The 16,182-nt window shown below is 56.8% G+C and overlaps 5 protein-coding genes across 5 annotated transcripts; 2 read left to right on the top strand and 3 right to left on the bottom strand.

Moving 5' to 3' along the window:
* The first annotated feature begins 2,027 nt into the window (after nucleotides 1–2,027).
* B0I36DRAFT_310248 (major facilitator superfamily domain-containing protein) lies at nucleotides 2,028–4,240 on the top strand. The gene is made up of 5 exons (XM_046152231.1): nucleotides 2,028–2,746; nucleotides 2,816–3,000; nucleotides 3,069–3,234; nucleotides 3,293–3,783; nucleotides 3,868–4,240. The coding sequence occupies exons 1-5, from the start codon at nucleotides 2,211–2,213 to the stop codon at nucleotides 4,026–4,028; spliced, it is 1,539 nt and encodes a 512-aa protein (XP_046018296.1). The 5' UTR covers nucleotides 2,028–2,210; the 3' UTR covers nucleotides 4,029–4,240.
* Nucleotides 4,241–6,141: 1,901 nt separating this feature from the next.
* On the top strand, nucleotides 6,142–7,875 carry B0I36DRAFT_7432 (glycoside hydrolase family 61 protein). The gene is made up of 6 exons (XM_046163310.1): nucleotides 6,142–6,430; nucleotides 6,511–6,559; nucleotides 6,625–6,802; nucleotides 6,880–7,119; nucleotides 7,267–7,350; nucleotides 7,459–7,875. Exons 1-6 carry the CDS (start codon nucleotides 6,379–6,381, stop codon nucleotides 7,543–7,545), a joined length of 690 nt encoding a protein of 229 aa, XP_046018295.1. The 5' UTR covers nucleotides 6,142–6,378; the 3' UTR covers nucleotides 7,546–7,875.
* Nucleotides 7,876–8,205: 330 nt separating this feature from the next.
* B0I36DRAFT_235546 (benzoate 4-monooxygenase) lies at nucleotides 8,206–9,806 on the bottom strand (the record flags this gene model as incomplete). Its single annotated transcript, XM_046149405.1, has 2 exons — nucleotides 8,206–9,348; nucleotides 9,414–9,806. 2 exons carry the CDS (start codon nucleotides 9,804–9,806, stop codon nucleotides 8,206–8,208), a joined length of 1,536 nt encoding a protein of 511 aa, XP_046018294.1.
* An 824-nt stretch (nucleotides 9,807–10,630) lies between these two features.
* Nucleotides 10,631–13,019, bottom strand: B0I36DRAFT_310239 (SDA1-domain-containing protein). The gene has a single exon (XM_046152230.1). The coding sequence runs from the start codon at nucleotides 12,915–12,917 to the stop codon at nucleotides 10,713–10,715; it is 2,205 nt and encodes a 734-aa protein (XP_046018293.1). The 5' UTR covers nucleotides 12,918–13,019; the 3' UTR covers nucleotides 10,631–10,712.
* A 395-nt stretch (nucleotides 13,020–13,414) lies between these two features.
* On the bottom strand, nucleotides 13,415–14,662 carry B0I36DRAFT_234931 (uncharacterized protein; the record flags this gene model as incomplete). The annotated part of the gene is made up of 2 exons (XM_046149359.1): nucleotides 13,415–13,842; nucleotides 14,041–14,662. 2 exons carry the CDS (start codon nucleotides 14,660–14,662, stop codon nucleotides 13,415–13,417), a joined length of 1,050 nt encoding a protein of 349 aa, XP_046018292.1.
* Nucleotides 14,663–16,182: the final 1,520 nt, after the last annotated feature.

Here is a 16,182-nt window from a genome sequence, read left to right as displayed (position 1 = left end):
AAGAGCAGGTGGCAATCTTGTTTGGAATGCCGTGCGGAACGCGAACACTGGTAAGCCTCTCCCCCCAGAAGCTCGCATCAAGGCAGCGGGTGCTTGCGTTCCAGCTGCTCGACTTGGAACCTGCGAATCGGATGTGTGGACAGCGGAGGCTCTGTGTGTTGACCAGCCGGGTGATTGAATGTCTTTGCCGTGTCTCACAGGGTGTGGTGCTCAGCCGTAGCCGAGGCGGCGGCGCATGCAGGGCTTCCAGAAACACGGCGCTCCAGCTTGGCAAGCCACTCCCCTTCGCCCGGGACAAAGCTTTTGCCAAGAGCAGATGGATGCGCACATGGCAGTCGCATGTGTGTGCGCGTTCTGTGGTGAGGCGTCGAGCCCCAGCAGAGTGGCAGCTCCAACGGGATCGCCACGCCTTTTGGAGACAATGTGAGGATGAGAGAGACGAGAAGGACCAAAACAGACACGCGCCAGGCCAATCTGCGGGGTAATTTACAATGCTGACAGGTCTCTGCAATCACCATCAAGCATAGGACGCGTGGCGACTCGAGGAGGGCGCGGTTGGCTATTGGAAGCGACCATGGTTGCCAACCAGGCCATTCATGGTGGGGAGACATCAGTGACTGCCATCCATAATGGGGAAGGAGCGGTGCTGCCGTTTGTTAGTCAGACGGGCCTGCCTGACCGACAACACCCTCGACTTTTCTCTACTCTACCCACTACTGCGCTGCCGCCATCTCATTCGTTAATAACTACTGATTGTCTCCAGAAACAGCACCTGGCACACCCTCCCTGACCCAGACCACACCAGACGAGACCGAGCACGGTGAGGTCGATCATCACAAGCAGGCGCCAGCACCGACAAGAACGGACACCTATGCGAACGAACGAACACGACGACCACTCTCTCGCCAAGGGCCCACCCCCTCACCCCGAGTTTCTTGGATGGCGTTAGCTGGAGCTCTGGTGTCGACGGTGAGCGGGCTGCCTTCCCCTTTGGTCGACACGATGCTGACGCCAAGGGCCCCTGGCCAACACAACGGGGGTGGCGCTGGGGCCAAAAGGCAGCCACTGCCCGGCCCGGCGTTGCGTGTGCCCCTGTCCCAGTCCTGGTCCTAGTCGCGCTGGCAGTGCCACCCCGCGACCCCAGATCTGGAAAACTGCCCTTTGCTGGGATGGCGCGAAAAGCTTGGAGCCTTGTTTTAAAGGTGTGAAGCTTAAACTAATGCTTCGTCGGCAGCAAGCACAGCGCCTCGGAAAGGCCCCCACTCCAGCTCAGGAGCCCGCCCGTCACTGCCGTGTTGTGTCGATCCCTTAATCAACCGTCCCATCAGTTCAGCTGCAGTAGGGGTAGGATAAGCCCGTCCCGTCCTTCTTTACGAGCAAATGGACACCAGGTTTTGGGAGCGGCCGACTTTGCAGACATTGCTACCTGATGGCGGGCCGAGCATGTCTCCTACGCCCACTATGTCGTGCTCGATGCTGCACGCGCCTTGCAGCGACAGGCACACCCGCTTGAGCATAGATACGCCATCCGCACAGATTGCGACGGCCTCGCCGGAGTCTCCGGGCCATCATCATGACCGCAAGCATGGGCTTGTACGGCGGCATGCCAAGCGTTTTTTCCTGGAACACGCGTGTACCAAGAGGTCCAAAACGTGTGCCATGCCCGTGCCATGCCCTTGGCTGTGTGTGTTGTTGGGGATTTACCTTTGATTGCACAGTGATGTGGGAGCGCAAGCCACGATTGCTTCCGCACGCCCGGCCACGCAGGGCAATCTGACCTCTGCCAATACACGTCCACGTCCAAGTACTCGTCCGGGCCTAGTGTGCTCAGTGCAACACTGTGCCCAGAGGTACCTGTGAGACAATTGGAGCTGGCAGTGCCAGTGGCTTGTCTCGGGATGACCCATGTCATGCAAGTCAGGGTCCCTGCCTTCAGGCTCTTTGCTCCAGCTGGCTCGCCAACCGGTTCTTATCCAGATAATACGGTACCGTGCACACGGCAGCTAGTCCTTGCCCATGCAATACTGATCTCCGTCCTTGGGGAGAGGCCTTGTATAAATATACCGTCGAGCCCGGGTAGACGGCGGTGTGCTCCCCGGCTTTGATCTCCCTTCTCCCCACGCTGTAGCTGCACTCTCTGCACCGTAGTACTCGCGAGAGCCGCCCTCTTCCAGCTCGCCTTCGTCAGCTTTCCCAGCACCGTAGTCATCATGGCTGCCCACGACGGCACGCACAGCAACGACACTTCGATGACACCCAGTGTCCACGATGCTCCTGAAGTCGTAGTCGCTTCCGGCAAGGGCTCTGCCCTCGAGAAGACCGATGTCGACTTCGAGCGTGTCGAGGCAGCAGGCTTTGACGAGGCCGCGACCAAGAAGCTGCTCCGCAAGATCGATTGGACCCTCGTCCCTTTTCTCGCCTTCCTCTACCTGCTCTCCTTCCTGGACAGAACCAACATTGGCAATGCTCGCCTCGCCGGCCTCGAGCTTGATCTCGGCATGGACCCAAACTCCTTGCAATATAACACGGCATTGGCGGTGTTCTTCTTCACCTATGTCGCCGCGGAAATCCCAAGCAACATGATGATGAAGCGATTCAGGCCCTCGGTCTGGATCCCGATCATCATGGTCGCATGGGGTGTTTGCTGCACAGCGATGGGCTTTGTCCAGAACTTTGGCGGCCTCGTTGGTGCTCGTCTCGCGCTCGGCCTTGCTGAGGGTGGCCTGTTCCCAGGAATCACGTACTAGTGAGTATTTCCGCGCGCAGACATCTGACAGGGATGTTGATCACCAGTTGCTAACGGGCGTGTCAAAAGCATCACCCTCTGGTACAGACGCCACGAGTGCGGCTTGCGCATGGCCATCTTCTTCTCCGCCGCCACCGCTGCTGGAGCCTTTGGTGGTCTGCTGGCTCGCGGTATTGTCGAGATGAAGGGCCTCGCGGGTCACTCTGGCTGGGCATGGATCTTCATTCTCGAGGGTATCCTGACGATTGTTGTTGGTGAGTTGCCCATGCTCTTACGCCGGGGCTGCCTACGTGAATACTGTTGCTGACCCCAGCGCTCGCAGCCTTCATTGCTTTCTTCGTGATGTACGACTACCCAGACACGGCCAAGTTCCTGACCGCCGAGGAGAAGGCCGAGGTTCACCGACGACTCCAGGAGGACCGCTCGGCCCTCGCGGATGAGTTCGACATCAAGTACTTCTTCCACGCCATTCGCGATTGGAAGATCTGGTAGGCCACTGCATTCCCAGCCTCGGGATACCCAGTATGCTGACATGCGCATGAATAGGGTACACATGTTCATCACCATTGGCATCTACACGCCCCTGTACAGTTTTAGCCTGTTCCTTCCTACGATTGTCGCTGGACTCGGCACCTACGACGCCAACACGGCCCAGCTCATGACGGTGCCTCCATATGTCGCCGCCTGTATCTGCTGCATCACGGCCGGTGTTCTGTCCGACCGATGGGGTTCTCGTGGCATCTTCATAATTTTCTTCAACTGCATCGCCATCATCGGCTTCATCATGCAGCTTGCCACGACGAACAACTCGGTCAAGTATGCGGGCACCTTCTTCGCGGCTTGCGGCATCTACCCCAACGTGCCCATGGGTGTGGCCTGGAACGGCAACAACATTGGTGGCTCGACCAAGCGCGGCGTCGGTATCGCCATGCACGTCGGTTTTGGCAACTTGGGCGGTGCGATCGCCGCCTACATTTACCAGGCTAAGCACAAGCCGCAGTACTACCCTGGCCACGGAACCCTCATCGGCACTGAGAGTAAGTCTGCCCTGTCGCAATGTCATGCTTCAAGAGTATATAGACGCCCGTCGTGGACCATATGCTGACGATGTGAATCTGCAGCCATGTCCGCCATCCTCGCCATTATCATGACCTTGTATCTCCGCCGGGAGAACGCCAGACGCGATCGCGAGTACAAGTCCCCAAGCGAGTACACTGATGAGGAGAAGGCCGCGGAGCGCGAGGCTGGTGACAACGCCACATTCTTCCGTTACACAGTCTAAATGTTGAAATGGCGGTTCCTGGACTCTCGGCGGTCCCGCGCGGTGGTGGGTGCTATCATCAGAGATGCAAATGGAAGAGAAGTGCCTGCCGCGAATCAATGCGTGGGATGCGAAGCCTAAGCCGGGCGGCTTCGCTTGAAGCCGGGTCAAGGAGATTAGGTTGTAGTCCTTGACTATCAATATATGAATCATGCCGACGGATGCCGTACCATATATGCCTGACCAACGCGTCCTGCTTTTTTCCCTAAATGGCTTTGAGTCGTATCGTCCCTGACGGAACAGTGCCAGCAAAATTGAATCCGCGTGTTATCAATTTGTTGCTTAGGCGCTCACTGTTTCGCTCGCACCGCGTCGTTCTGCAGCATTACAGTAAGGCCATGCATACGTGTTTTGGGCCTCAACGTAACGCTGACCCGATAGACAGCACTCGATGGATCACATGTACTGGCTGCGACGGTTCATCGAAGTACACTTCGGTGCCCTCCCACGACGTCTGGTTGTTGGCATGAACGCGATGCTTCAGTACAATCTGTGTTTTTGGCTAGGTCGGGCGGAATGATACCAACCCGAGGCTGAGGGGGCACTTACCTGTGCCACGACTCAGGTCCTCTGTCAAATGGATACAAGACGAGTTTTGATGGTCTGACAACTCGCGTGTTTTGTTATCTCGCTTGATACAATCGAGCAAGGTCCGTGAACCATGCTGTGGCGTGGGACTTCTGTATGTCTCCGCATACAGTCGGCATCCCCGTGTGGCAGTCGTTCTGTCTGCTGCTCTGTTCCCTACTCACGAGCTGGAGGTTCTGTCCGGAACAACCCCCAAGCACGTGGGCACGAAGCCTGCCAGCCAAGAAAAGGAATGTCTCCTGGAGCGTCAGGAGAAAAGTCCATCAATCATCGGTGATCACCGTGACCCTGCACGTGTCGGTGACAATTTTGGGCGGGGGTTCCATTATTGACCTTCAACCGTGTGCTCGTATGCACATCGGCACTTCTTTCTGCCCTGCTCGATAATACCGGTGGTCATTTGAGCTCGACGACCATGACTGCAAGGCTCACGACTGCGTGGCAACCATGTGCATCCCCTCTCCCCTTGTGAAAGGTCCATGCCAGGCACGGCAGTATAAACGCCCGTAATATAGGCCCGACCCTTGTCTACCAGAACCCTGCCTTTGATGGGCTCTGTTCCCCGGACTGGGGGAAATGCAAAGACCTGGAGAGTGTGGTCCCGTTCGAGCCGTTCTGGGGCTGGTCAGTTTTGGGGTGATGATCCGTGATTGCCTGATCGGGAAGGCTGAGCGGTCCGGTGATTGGCTGCGGAGACTTGGATGGGGGGAGGTGAGCTGGCCAGGGTGCAAGTCCCGCTGGGGGAGGACAGGGTTGGGGCATATCGGGGTGAATAGGTGGTAGAGGGAGGTCCATGTATCACTTCCTGGGTGACCGCTTCACAGCGTTGAGGCCAAAGAGAGCAAAGGGTGTTGCTGGGTGTTCTGCTCGAGAGGCCGAGGGAGACAGGAGGACTGAGCGAGTTAGAGCAATTTTAGGACACAACGATATACACTTCTTCTGAAAAGCTATCTGTTTACAAGCCATACATATAAGAGAAGGACAGCCTTTTGCATGTCAGAGTTTTCAGCACAACTAGAACTTGGCCCTGAAGGTGTCCATTTGCTCCCAGTCAACGTCTTCTCCAACACTCATCCCGCGCGAGGGAGCCACGGCGCGTTTCGGCCCTCGCAGTAGTTTCTCCGTCTTGTGACCTGTCTTGCCCAAGCAGACGTGTGCAACGCAATCTATCCAGACCACACACATGGCCCACAAGCAGACAGTCATACAGACTAGCCAAGGCGGGAAAGCCGGGCTCAAGTCTCGCCATCAAGCTGACAGGCCGGCCATCTCCCTAACACACGCGGTTCGAAGACGACCAGCCAGCAGGCCAGCGTAAAAGCCGAGAGCCCGACTTACCAATGCCAATGCTGCAGCACAGCTCTTGGCATCCTGTCACGCACCAGAACGCTGGCAATGGGCCTTGCAGCAGACACGCGTAGCCTCACATCCGTGGGGCACCTGCAAGCGCTGGCTTGGGAAGCACGGCCCGGTTGATGGAGACTGGCGCGTGGAAGGTCGTTCTCGCTGCAGAAAAGCATGCAGGCGGAGGAGGCTCTGTGTGTAGTGGACAGGGAGGGCCGTGGACCATCACGATGGTGTGTCTAGTTTCGTACAGTTGAGTCGTGTATATAAGAGGCTTTCACATCCGCCGCTTCGTCTGTCTTAATCCTGTTGTTGTCCTCCAAGCACACTATCCTCACCCTCGACCGTCGCGGACCTTGAACAAGCACAAGTCGCAATCATGAAGTTCATCACGGCTGCCTGCCTCCTCATCTCAGCCGCTCAGGCTCACTGTTCGTCTCACATCGGAACTCCATCAGATCTTGCTATCACCTCCTCGAGATGAAGTACTAACGGGACCCTGAACATTTAGACACCTTCCCCGGCCTCGTCTACAATGGCGTGACGGAGGCGGACTGGACGTAAGACGCCCTCTGTCTCCCTTTTTCCATGCATCACAGTCCCTGACGCAAAGTCCCCTGAGCAGCTTCGTCCGCCGCACCACCAACGAGTACAGCCACGGCCCCGTCGAGAATGTGCAGAGCTCGCAGATCCGCTGCTACGAGCAGCAGCCCGGCTCCAACGGTGCCGGCACCAAGAACGTCAAGGCCGGCGACACTGTCGGCTTCCGCGTCGACCCGTCCATCCAGCACCCTGGTCCTCTGGTATGTTGTTCTGCTTGAATAGATAAAGGGGTGGCTGTGGTGGCCACAAATAACTGACAATGAACTTCTTTCCACAGGCCTTCTACATGGCCAAGGCCCCCAACGGAGCCACCGCCGAGACCTTCAACGGCGACGGTGCCGTCTGGTTCAAGATCTTCCAGGACAAGCCTACCTTTAGCTCGGCGGGCCCGACCTGGCCCAACATGGGCGCCACCAAGGTCTCCGTCACCATCCCGACCTGCCTTGCCCCCGGCTACTACCTGCTCCGCGTCGAGCACATCGGTCTGCACTCGGCCAGCAACACCAACGGTGCTCAGGTACGTTTGGCTTGTGTGGATCTTATAATTGTTGATCTGGCAGGCAAGCTTGCAGAAACGCAAGTAGAAAAGAAAAAAGAAATATGCGGAAAAGAAGTAAGAAAAGAAACACAACGACTAACTCGATCCTTTCATCGCAACAAACAGTTCTACCAGGCCTGCGCCCAGCTCTACGTCACCGGCTCCGGCACAAAGACCTTCTCTGGCGTCTCCCTGCCTGGCGCTTACTCTGTGAGTCACAACCATTTCATCCAACAACCAAAACACCATCATCACTAAACCCTCTTTTGCCGCGCTGAAAATTCCTCTCTCTGACCGCAAATCGTCTCTCAATCATAGGCCGGAGATCCGGGGATCAAGTACCAGCTGTACTGGCCGGTTCCGACGTCCTACATCAACCCTGGACCGGCTCCCGTGACCTGCTAAGCGACTGGAGGCGTATTTCCGGGTTCGCGGGTACCTGGGACGGTCTGCAGCGCCGTCCTCGTCTATGCCCCTATAGATAGTTGACTCGAGTGTCGAGATGCCTCCAAGGAGAGGGGAAGGAGCTTGTAGAAGAGCACGGCGGGTTGTTGTGGAATGTTGCCGTCGCCGTTGCTGGCCAGAGTGTGCGGCAGTGAAAGAGGACCCCCCCCTTTTTATCGCGCCTTGAGAATGCCTTTTTCAGGTCAAATTAGCACTCCTGCGGCGCGATTTAGGACTCGAAATACGTAGTGGATGCTTGGGAAAGACTCAAAAACTTCGTGTACATATTTATTTGAGTACTTGATATTGAGTTGAGACATGACCAATGTTGGTCGCAGTACCGAAGCTTGCCATTTTTCTTTCTTTGAAACTCCATAAACCATGATTGAAATGCATGTAGGTCTCAGATAAAGTACAAATCCGCCTAGAAGTCCTAGCCATTGCCTGTTAAGTTGCTGGAATTGGAAATCAAATACCTCGACGTTGTGGCCCTTTGTGGAGATGGCTATTTGAGCCTCTGGACCTCTGAACCTCTGGGCCTCTGGACTGCCCGCGCTCCATGCTACGTTGATCGTCCTCTGCACATACCCTGGCCAGCCGTCCACGACCCAACTTTCAAAGCTACCTCTTCTTGAATCCAATCTCCAACCCCAGGGGCTTCCTCAAGAAGCCCTCACGGGTGTGCATGTAATCCTGGCGGAGCACGACATCGTACCTGCGCACCCACGTCGCCACAATCATCTTCATCTCCATCTCGGCTATGTTCCTGCCCACGCACGCGCGGGGCCCGTAGCTGAACGGGATGAAGGCATTCTTCTGGCGCGCCGTGACATCCTCCCAGCGCTCGGGGCGGAACTCGTCGGCGTCGGGGCCCCAGATCTCCTTGGAGTGGTGGATCGTGTAGGTCGGCACGCTGAGCACGGTGCCGGGCGGGTAGTAGTGGCCGCGGATCTCGATGCCCTTCTTGGCGTCGAGGGGGATCTGCCGGGGCAGGCCGATGCCAGAGGTCGAGTGGTGCCGCAGGGTCTCGTTGATGACGGCCTCGAGGTAGGGCAGGTTGCGGATCGCCTCGAAGTCGGGCACGATCTGGTCCCTGCTGGGCGCGGCGGCGTCGAGCTCCTTCCGCAGCTTCTCGAGGACGCCCGGTGTGCGGGCGACGTGGTAGAGTAAGGCGCAGGACGAGTTGGAGGTCGTGTCGGAGCCGGCGATGAGCTGGGTCAGGGCCTCGGCCGTGAGCTCCTCGATGCCCAGGGGCTGGCCCTTGTCGTCGCGGCCCTCCTGCAGGCGGGCGAGGAGGTCGGTCCGGTTGATGTCGGGCGGGTTCTGCAGGCGGTCCTGAACGCGGGCGATGGCGATGCCGGCGAGGTTCTTGACGGCGGCGACGCCCTGCGAGAAGAAGGGGTCCGGGAGGAGGTGACACCAGGGCTTCAGCGCCGGGTACGCACCGAGAGTCGCGGACACTTCGCCTCTGCGGTTCAGAATCTCGACGGCGGGCGCGTAGATGGGGTCGCTGTCCTTGGTCATGCGGACCTCGGCCATGTCGGCGCCGGCCTTGAGCATGCCAAAGGGCGAGCCAAAGGCCAGGTCGCCGATGGTGTCAAAGGCCACATAGTTGAACCAGTCCAGGCAGTCGACATGAGCCATGCCGTCGGCGGTATTCGCCTTCTCCGTGAGCTCGTCCCACTTCTTGGCCCAGAGTTCGAGGTTCTCCTTGATGTAGGGCTCAAACTGGACAACCGACTTGGGAGCAAAAGTGTGAGAGACCTATTTTACAGGTATAATAAGCATAACCAATCTTAGCAAGGTCGAGTTTCTGAAAAATATCTTACCATCTTCCTCTTGCGGCTATGCTCGTGTCTATCTCTGGTGTTGAAGAGGCCTCGTCTGATGGAGACAAAGGCATCGTAGAACTCGGACTTGAGCAGGCCATTTCCGTGCCCGTAGATTGCTTGGATGGCATCGTCGTCGGCGATGCTGACATGATTTGGCTGGATCCGGATGACGGGGCCCATCTTCTTGTGAAGCTCGTCCATCTTCTCGTAGCGATTGCCCCGCCTGGCGACAGACATGAGCCACAGGTTGCTGAACTGGGCGGGGAAAGGTGCGGGCAGATCTCTGAGGTCGCGGTTTTCTGTAAAGTACGGCAGGAGGTAGGCTGAGATGAGGGCTGCAACGGCGGCTCCAGCGCCCCATGGGGACAAGATCAACTCTGCGATGGCCATCCCGGCTTTCGAGTCCTGAGGACCTTTTCACAGTGTGTGCTGTTTGCTGTTTGCTGGAAGTGGAGATGACCGTGTCCGAGTTATGTTGAGGGTAAGGCCAATCTGCCAGTATTCCAGAGCTGATGATGATCGGTTGGAAGGGGAAGAGGGCGGCCGTTGAGCTTCTAATAAACAAGGCCCCGGCGGCTTCGGCACTGCCTCGAGGCAGATGCCAGGGAGTGAACCTTGGTCTCCATCGCGCCTTTCATCATCGCGAGGGCGGCCGCCCCGAGCCCACGACCGCCCCCAGGCCCGTGCCAAGTCGCCAGGTCTCCCCCCATCTTCCCCGCACTCGGCAGACGAGATCCACCCTGGGGTTTTCCTGGGCCGCCTGGCAAGTCTCCAAAGGTCAGCAGAGTTGGGTGTTGTGGGGAAGGCCCCAGGAGTGCTGGAGTTGTGCTCGTTCAGGCTAGGGCCCCCTCGTGCAACTCCCGCCGGGGCGTTTCCTGGGTGCGGAGAAGCACGCCGGCTCTGGGAATCGGCAGACACCGTAGCTGGGGAGCGCGTCCTTTAAATCCCTGGCAGCCTGCCGCAAATCGAAGCCGCCCACTAGTCGACCCCGCCGTCAAGCACGCCCCTCGCCCCAAAGCCAGGCGCGAGACCCGCGAGCGCAACGTCGAGTTAGCCGATAACCGACCATAAATCACGTTCTTTCCCTTGACACCGGGACGCTGATTCAGTATAGGCAGCGAGAGTTGTGTGCCTGTGCGAGTGACATCTGAAGCCTTGGCAAACACGCATACCAAGCTTACCGCAGCATAATCCTAGTGGTCGCACTTGGGTACTCGCTAGTGTCAAGAGTCAGATGTCCCAGCTGTTCTGTGATCAAGATCGGTGGGGTATATTTGCTGCCCAAATCTAATGCGTCTATTTCGAGATACCATTCCTGCGCCGGCCTCCAGACTTGCTGCGGTCAATGTGGTTTCTCAGCGCCTTTTGTGTCGCAACCAGACTGCGCTTGTGTTTTGTCTTGGCTTTGCCAATCGTCATGAGGAAGTTCTTCTTCCGTGCCTTCTCCTTGTTCGTCGTCGACTTGCCCTCGGCCTCCTTCTTGGACTTCCTGATGGCCTGTGTCGACTTGTGCTCGTCTCTTCCCGGCTTGCCCTCCTTGGCCATGGCCAGGCGCTCTTCCTTGGTGCTCTTTCTCAGCTTCGCCGGGGCTTCAATCTGCTCAGAGGTCAATCCTTCGTCGCGATGACGCTCGATCTCCTCCTTGCGTTTCTTATTGCCCATCACCTTGTCGAGTTTCGCCTCGGCCTGCAGCTCTTTGAGCTTGGCGAGATCTGCGGGCGTGAGGATCTGGGTCATGGCAAGCTTCGAAAGTGCAGTTGTGGCAGCCTCGGCATTCTCCTTGTCATCGTCCTCGCCCTCGAGCCTCTGCTTCTTGGCCGCCGGCTCCGCGTCCTCATCTTCAGAGTCGCTGACCCGGATCCACTCGCCAGAGTCACTGCTGTCATCGGATGCAACCTCCCAGCCGCCATCTTCCTCCTCCTCCTCTTCGTCTTCCTCGCCATCCTCGCCGTCTTCAGGTAGGCCCTTCTCTGCACGTTTGCGTTTCCTCTGCTCTTCCTTGTATTGCTCGAGAAGCTCGAGACCCTCGATGCCGCCTACCGCGACCTCGCCGAACCTCTGCTGCTTCTGCGATCCACTCCTCAGGCCGATCGTGGCATCCTTGCCACGATCGCGCTTTGTCAGCATCTCAGCTCCCTGTTCTCTGTAGAGTGATAGAAGACCCTTGGCCGCCATCATGACACCCTTGTCTTTAGATTTTCTGTATTGTACCAAATCCTGAAGCAGTGTCTCAGTCATGGCCAACGGTTGTCGCGCACAGATCTCGCGGATAGAATTGAGACCTGCCGCTGCGACTTCAGCAGCAGCCGCTTCAGAGACAAACTCATTGGCGATCTTGACAATGAGGGGCTCGAGCACGTCCGGCGGTACGAGGGAGTGGACTGCCTGAGCGAGGGAGGCCAAGAACGAGGTGACCGACTGCTGGCGTGGTGTCAAGTACTTGATGAACCACGAGTAGAGCGAAATGACCGTCAGCTGGTGCAGACCGACCAGGCGAGTGACCAGCTGCAGAATGGCCAGCTTGCTCTGCAGGGCGAACCTGCAGCGCGAGCTTTGGAGGTGCTTATCGAAGAGCTGCTCGGCAAAACCCTGCGGGTCGTGCAGAAGATGCAGCGCCGAGAAGTTGAGCGGGTGCGGCGCATTCTTCTTCCTATCCAGACGCTTCAACTTGTCCACCGCCTTGTCCAGAGCCGCCTTCTTCTTCTTGGTCTTCTTGTTGATGCCGATCTGATGCTTGACCTTTTTGATGTCAATGACCTCCTCGTCGCTTTGTTCGTCTTCGAGCTCCTCTCGCTCCTTGTCGCCACCGAGGAAGAAGCGAACACCGCCCACGGCCACCTTTTCATCTTCTGACAGGCAAGCCTCCTTCATGACCTCGACGGGCTTCGCGTCGGTCCATATCTGCCGCTTCCAGAGCTCTCGTACAATCTTGACAGCCCATATCGCCTTCGGGTTCGAGCGATCGGACGTGACTAGGGTCTGCAGGACACCTTGCATGGTGCGGTTGAGCTTGTGGTTGTTGGACTTGGTGTTGGAGTTGCGCAGGTCGCTCACGATGCGCTGGAAGAGCAAGGTTCGCAGCGACTTTGACGGGGTGCTGACGAGGACGGGGAAGAGCGTGGTCAGTAGGTAGCTGGAGTCGACGATATATTTCCGCCGCAGAAGGACCAAGCTGGAGACAATCTTTTCACGCAGCTCGGGCTCGAGCACCGCATGGTGGCGGGTTAGGATATCTCTGAGGCCATCGGGGAAGCCGGTGGTGTATTCGGGGTAGCAGTCGGCTACGTGGGCGACAAAGTCGATCTGGTCGCGGAACTTGATCAGGGAGTTGGCGTCGGCGTTTGCGGGCGAGGCAAGGAATGTGTCGAGCGCCGTGAGGTACTGGTACCAATTCTCCTCGAACTCGTTCTTGTAGTCCTGAGGATCGCGGCGGATCTTGTACTGGAGGCCAGCCAGATCAGCCTCGACCTTCTCGAGGGCGGCAACCTTCTTCTTGACCATGGTGCCTGCGGTGTTGTGCTGAGATCTCAAGGCAGGAGAAGGGTGCACAACGAAAGGACAAGAGAAACGCCAGAAGCTCCCGGCAGGATGTGCAGCCAGCGCGAGCCAGCGCCGCATCCAGGAAAAAAAAGTGGTTGCGATGGGGCTTATCTTATCTGAGACATCAGGGTCGAGTGCGCCAAGCCCGCTATGTGGGGCCGCTCCGCCCGAACCCCGGCTTCGAGATCGACTTCGCTCAGCTTGCGACTCTATATTTGACTGTCCCTTGCATCTCTCTTGGTCTAAGTAGGCAAAGTACATTGCTATCACCAAGCTCGTCCAGTATAAGTAGAATCCATACTCCCAGAAGTGTATGCTTAAATATGGGTGTGAGACTACACATCAGTCTTTGCCTTTGGCATCACAACTACTATTCTGCTGACTTCAATGGCACTCTAGTCTGCCACGAGACTGAAACATATTTTGATGCCCACCACATGGACCTGACAAATGTCTTCTCATCGTTGCCAAGGCCTCGCCTCGATGATGTCCGATCTCAGACCCCGCTCCACGCATTCCGGGCTGCATCCCACAATTTCCTCTCGCTCCAGCCAGATCTTTTCGTAGGCCTTCTTGATGGCAGCAAGCCCACAGTTTCCCGCCGCCGAGATCTCCTTGGTCGACCGTTCGTATTGCAATAGTTGACATGCCATCAGGACACAAGCCGCCGCTATCGTCTTCGGTGGCTTCCCACCAAGCGTGTCCATCGCTATGTGTATAATGCTTGTGGCGACCTTGATAACCTCAAAGGGCCTTTGGAAGTCGAGCCGATCGCAGATCCGCTCGCAGACTCCGATAGTCGTCTTTGTTATTGGAGCGTCTTCTGCCTCTTCCATGCTGACATTATTCGACCCTTCCTGCGCCGGCCCAGGGATGGGCGAGTGGTCTGATTTGTTCTGTACCACTCGTCCCTGCGACCCCCAGGGCTCAGGTTCAGAATTGGCCTGTTCTGCAAAGAAATAGCCGCCCCTGGTGGGTTGTCCTCCAATCTCAGTCGATTTTTCTTCCTGTTTCTTCTTCAAGCTTCGGGCATCTTTGCTGGCCTCTTCCTCGAGCCTATAATTTCGGTACACGGCCCGAAAACACTGCCCAAACAATTTCCTTTCCACATCCAGAGTCCTGCGAATCTCATCGAGGGATCGCGACTTGTTGAACACTCGGCTGCACACTACAGCTATGCACACCGAGATGCTCGTTCTGCGGGCATGGCGGTGCAGCCAGCCGAGGTCCAGAGCATGCCTGTACAGCTGCTTGACGCACCTCACGTGGCTCACGTCGAGTCTGAGCCCATCGCAGCACTCCTCAATCTCGGCCGAGGCGTGGCGCAGCGAAAAAGCTCGTGGTTCGTGGATGCTCCTTGCCTGTGCCCGCTCGAGGCCATGGCTCAGCTTAGTACTGCTTCTCCCACTGTTTGCGATGGTGGTGTGTAGGTGAGAGCCTTGGTGGAGGTCATCGTCGTTGGTCATGGTCTCGCCCACCCGCGACGGGTTGCTGCTGCCGACGTCGTCGTTGGAAAAGGTCCGCCACTCGGCCCGTTCGTCAATCATGCGGTTCTGTAGGACGAGCCCGCAGTCTGTGCAGACGACATCGCCGGCGACGGACTCCTCAGCGAGGTTGGGAGGGTCGATCTGGCACTCTGGGCAGATCTCTTTGGCTTGTAGGATCGTGTGGTGATCACGTGTTGCAGCTGCTCTGTGGCCAGCCATTTTTTGCTCGCTATCGCTTTCGCACCGTGCTCATCCATGCGTGGTGTTTGTAGATTCGGCTGTTGATGAGAGTGCTGTAGCCTGCTATACTTTTTATGATTTGTCCAACGACACTCAGGCCATGGTCACGACCTAGTCACAGACATCACTTGTTTGATATTTTAGCTGCTTCATTCCTCGCGGGCATTTCGTCCACTTCCATGCATCTGGACATTCTTGACCTTCGGACAATTGTTCTCAACCAGCGATGCTCTAAACACCAACGAAACTTTGGGCAGCGACTACAGGCTTTTCTTCGCTAATTAGTCACAGTGCAAGGACAACGTGCACAGCCAATAAACCCTGTGCGCCGGCACCCCATAAAGATTGTTCGATGTTGCCAGCACTCATCTAAATTCGCTTGCTATCTAAAACACAATCTACCCTCTATGTCTATCAGCGTTGCAACGACTCCGCTTCAAATGACCTTCGACAAACATGTCACCAATGCATGCGCGGGAGTGCAAGTAGATCGGCGAAGATGCCCTGGTATTGTTTCCTCGGGATTATGTCTTTACTTGTGGATGTTGGAAGCTAAGGGGCACAGATTGATTAGCTGCGGCCTGGAGAGAGACTGTGCGCAGGCCTCACGTGAATGTGGATTTGGACGATACATTTGCGCATGTGGCACTGCATCCTTATTGATTCTCCGCTAGATTGCTTTGTTGCACCAGCTTTATTGTTCTTTCGCGAGAATCGTCACACACATTCTCACGAAGCAGCCGAATGCCAAGGGGCGAATACAGACATTCTCGAGTTCTACCTCAATTGACGCCCCAATAAACTCATTGACCAATAGGACACCGGCGAAGTCTGGAAATCCACGTTCAGACAGCAAACCGCTGCCAATCAAATGGCTAGTCGCACAGGCCCATCTGCTTCTCCCGCGAGGTTGTGCTTTGACACGGCCGCTCAGCCAAGGTGACACTCCCATCAGTTCATGCGACACCAGCACGCTGGGAACGACACTCTGCGGAAAAGTGCAGTGCGGCCACAGAACGGTACGTAGTCAAGTACATCGCGACAACTTGTCATGTGGCTAAGCGAGGAATGCTCTCCTGTACGTATGCCTTCGTCGGTTACATCGTTGTTTGAATGCAGCAAGCAAGCGTGCTCAGCTCCGCCTGCAAACCGAAGATACACACAGAGTCAACAGTCTACAGTTAGCAACAAATCTACTCCTATTGTCAAATCGTATCGATAGGCTCGCAAGGCGAGTCTACTGCATTTCCAACGGGGAATCGCGACAGAACGCGCCTGTGAACCGGAGGAGTCCACTAATCAGGCGACGTTGTGTCATCTACAAAATGCAGCATGGTGTTTGGTATGTCGCGTGCTCCTCGACCTCCCTTACACATACATAAGTCGATCCATTAGGATCTTTTCCCTCCCCGAAAAATCCTCGTCGTCAGTAATTGCGTCTGCCTGATCGCCTCGTGGCTACTGGTGGCAAGTCATCGTGTTCGGCGTGTCGACGCACG

This window comes from Microdochium trichocladiopsis (assembly GCF_020744255.1).
Source record: "Microdochium trichocladiopsis strain MPI-CAGE-CH-0230 chromosome Unknown B0I36scaffold_1, whole genome shotgun sequence".
Lineage (NCBI taxonomy): Eukaryota > Fungi > Ascomycota > Sordariomycetes > Xylariales > Microdochiaceae > Microdochium > Microdochium trichocladiopsis.
The sequence above is the reverse complement of the archived record's forward strand: the minus strand, read 5'-3'. Positions and strand labels throughout refer to the sequence as shown.